We start from the raw sequence: 2,654 nt of genomic DNA on the forward strand, positions 1-2,654 counted from the left end.
GCTTGGGCAAAATTTTAAGCCCATTTTTCGGGCCTGGGCCTAGCAAACGGGCCCAAATTTTTAGTTAGACCCGGCCCGACCCAGCCCGTGCACACCTCTAGTTTTAACTTCCTTATTTTTAACCCAGGCCCAAAACATTGGGCCTCCAAGCCCATTTAAATGTCCAAAATTGGGGCCTTCAACCGGACAGGCGTTGACCCTTGACTTAGATCTTATGCAGCTGTCTGCCTGACTTATTCAGACATTGACTTTTCTTGGGATAACAAATTCCACGTTGACTTTCCACTATCAACTAATGAAACAATCCCGTTGGAAACCAAGAAGTTTCATTTCATCCTCCAACACAAAACTAAGCTCCCTTGTCCGTACCTTCTATACATATATATATACACACACAGTACTTTCACCATCATCATCGCCAAATATTGACATTAAGGGACAATCAGAAACAATAATGGAGCAGAGACCCTTGGAGTTAACTGTAGTTTTCGCAGAAGGTCTCAAAAAGGTGAAACATCTCTCCAAGATGGACGTATACGTCGTCGTTAAAGTCTCAGGGGGAGACTCGTCCACCGAGCAGAAAACGCCGGTGCACAAAGACGGCGGGACCAGTCCCAGGTGGAACCATCCCATGTTGTTTAGCTTCAACGAGTCACTTGCTCAAACAAATACTACTCTGGCCATCACTTTTAGGCTCATGTGTTGCCGCACTTTTCGTGGTGACAAAGAGATTGGTGAAGCTCGAGTTCCCATAAAGGAGCTACTCGACAGCGCCGGTAACGGTAACTCTGCTAAGTACACTACGTTCCCAGTTAAGAAACCCTCGGGTAAGGCAAAAGGTAAGCTCAACCTTGTATATAGGTTTGGGGAGAAAGCAGCTAATGCAGTCCCTGCGTATCCGTTGGTTATGACGGCAATGAATCCACTGTACCCTCCACCGCATAATGCAGCTTTGCCGGCTTATCCTACCGTTGGTTATAGTTATGCACCAGTAGGTTTTCAGCAGCTACCAGTTCAAGAAGCGTACAAACCAGATCCACAACCACCCGCTGGGTATCCTTGATACGGGGTTGCGCGCGGACCAAGATCGAGTCGTCAAGTCACGAGAAACTCCTACGAAAACCCTAAACAATTAGATCTGAAACGAAACAGAAAATTAAAAGATTAGATTTTTGAATTTTCAGATCTGAAATAAAATCCCCAAAACAGTAAAGAATCAAATAGAGAATAGAAATAAGTGTTAGGGTTCTTGAAACCCTCAAGGAGATTGTGATTCTGCCCAATTGAACACCAAGATAGTTTTCCCCAAATTTCGACAATCTAATTTCACCCAAAAAGAGTATGGAAAAACCCTAGAAATTGGGGATTTTTGGGCTGATTCCTTAAGATAGAAAAAGGCTGAAAACACAATAAGAACAGAAAATAGATTAGATAATGATTCAGCACAAGTAGAAATAAAGAAAAAATTGACAGTAAGAAATTAAAAGATAAGTCCTAAGAAGCCTTGAAATCTCGAAAGATCTCACAACTCCCTTCAAACGGCTCTAATCTCCCCTCCAAAGAATATCAATGGCAAGAAGAAGGTTGAAGATGGCTCCCACAATCACAAGATTGTTAAAACAACTTCTAAAGAAAACTCAAGAGAGAAATCTTGGAGAAAACTCAAAGAAAATTCTGCTCTCAACAAATCTGAAATTTTAATAATAATGATAAGTGTTTAACAAGGTGGACAGCCATGCCTTTAAATAGGCCTTATAACTAGTCCTAATCTAATTAGAAAACTAAAATAAATAAAAAAACTCCTAATTATTTTAATATGGAAATTTGGTCAAAGGTCATTTTATCTGGGACTCTTGGACTAAATATTGACATAAAAATTTAAACTAAGTAAATAAATAAATAAATAAATAAATAAAAATAAAACTTTACAACTTGGGCCACTTTGACAATTTGGCCTGATTTTCAACTAAGTATGGATGGATTTCTTGATTGGGCTGGGAATTTGCTTATTGGGTCTCGCCTTCAAGAATTGGGCTTTTGTGACTCGTATCAATCCTTCTGTGGGGCCTGGATTGTATTCTACACCACCACCGGCAGGGTATCCACAAATGGAACCGGGAAATGGGTACCCGCCGGTTGTTCAGCCGGAGAGAAAGAATGAGAGTGGTGACGGGTTGGCATTGGGAGCCGCAGCATTGGTGGGGGGATTGCTTGGTGGGATCTTGCTAGGGGATATGGTGTCTGATGCAGCCGCTAGTTACGAAGCTGGTTGTGATCCATATGCCAATGCTGCAGATTACATTTAAGTTTGCTACCTCCCTGTTTGTAACATTGGTGCTGAAAATATGGTTCATTTGATAAAATTATGTTGCATTTAAGTTGAGCACCAAAAATAAAAATGTATTTACATTTGGACTCATTCCAATACGACTCAATTTAATTTTTATATTCAAGGTTTGAGGTTATCTTTAGTAATATAATATAATTTTTTAATATTTTATTAAAATATTTGTCGTTCAAATTATAACATAGTCTTATGATTTTAGCAATTGGGAAATGCTGTTGACTTTGGATAATTCAATTGAGGGACGACTAATTACCAAACTTAGCAAATTGCAAACTAGATCAGGATTAATTAATCATGTTTTTAATGA

At 39.6% G+C, this 2,654-nt stretch overlaps 1 protein-coding gene across 1 annotated transcript; it reads left to right on the forward strand.

Moving 5' to 3' along the window:
• Positions 1 to 454: 454 nt before the first annotated feature.
• Positions 455 to 1,063, forward strand: LOC107920958 (protein SRC2). The gene has a single exon (XM_016850795.2). It carries the CDS (start codon positions 455 to 457, stop codon positions 1,061 to 1,063), a length of 609 nt encoding a protein of 202 aa, XP_016706284.2.
• Positions 1,064 to 2,654: the final 1,591 nt, after the last annotated feature.

The sequence above is a fragment of the Gossypium hirsutum genome, chromosome A12 (genome assembly GCF_007990345.1).
Source record: "Gossypium hirsutum isolate 1008001.06 chromosome A12, Gossypium_hirsutum_v2.1, whole genome shotgun sequence".
In the NCBI taxonomy this organism is placed as follows: Eukaryota; Viridiplantae; Streptophyta; class Magnoliopsida; order Malvales; family Malvaceae; genus Gossypium; species Gossypium hirsutum.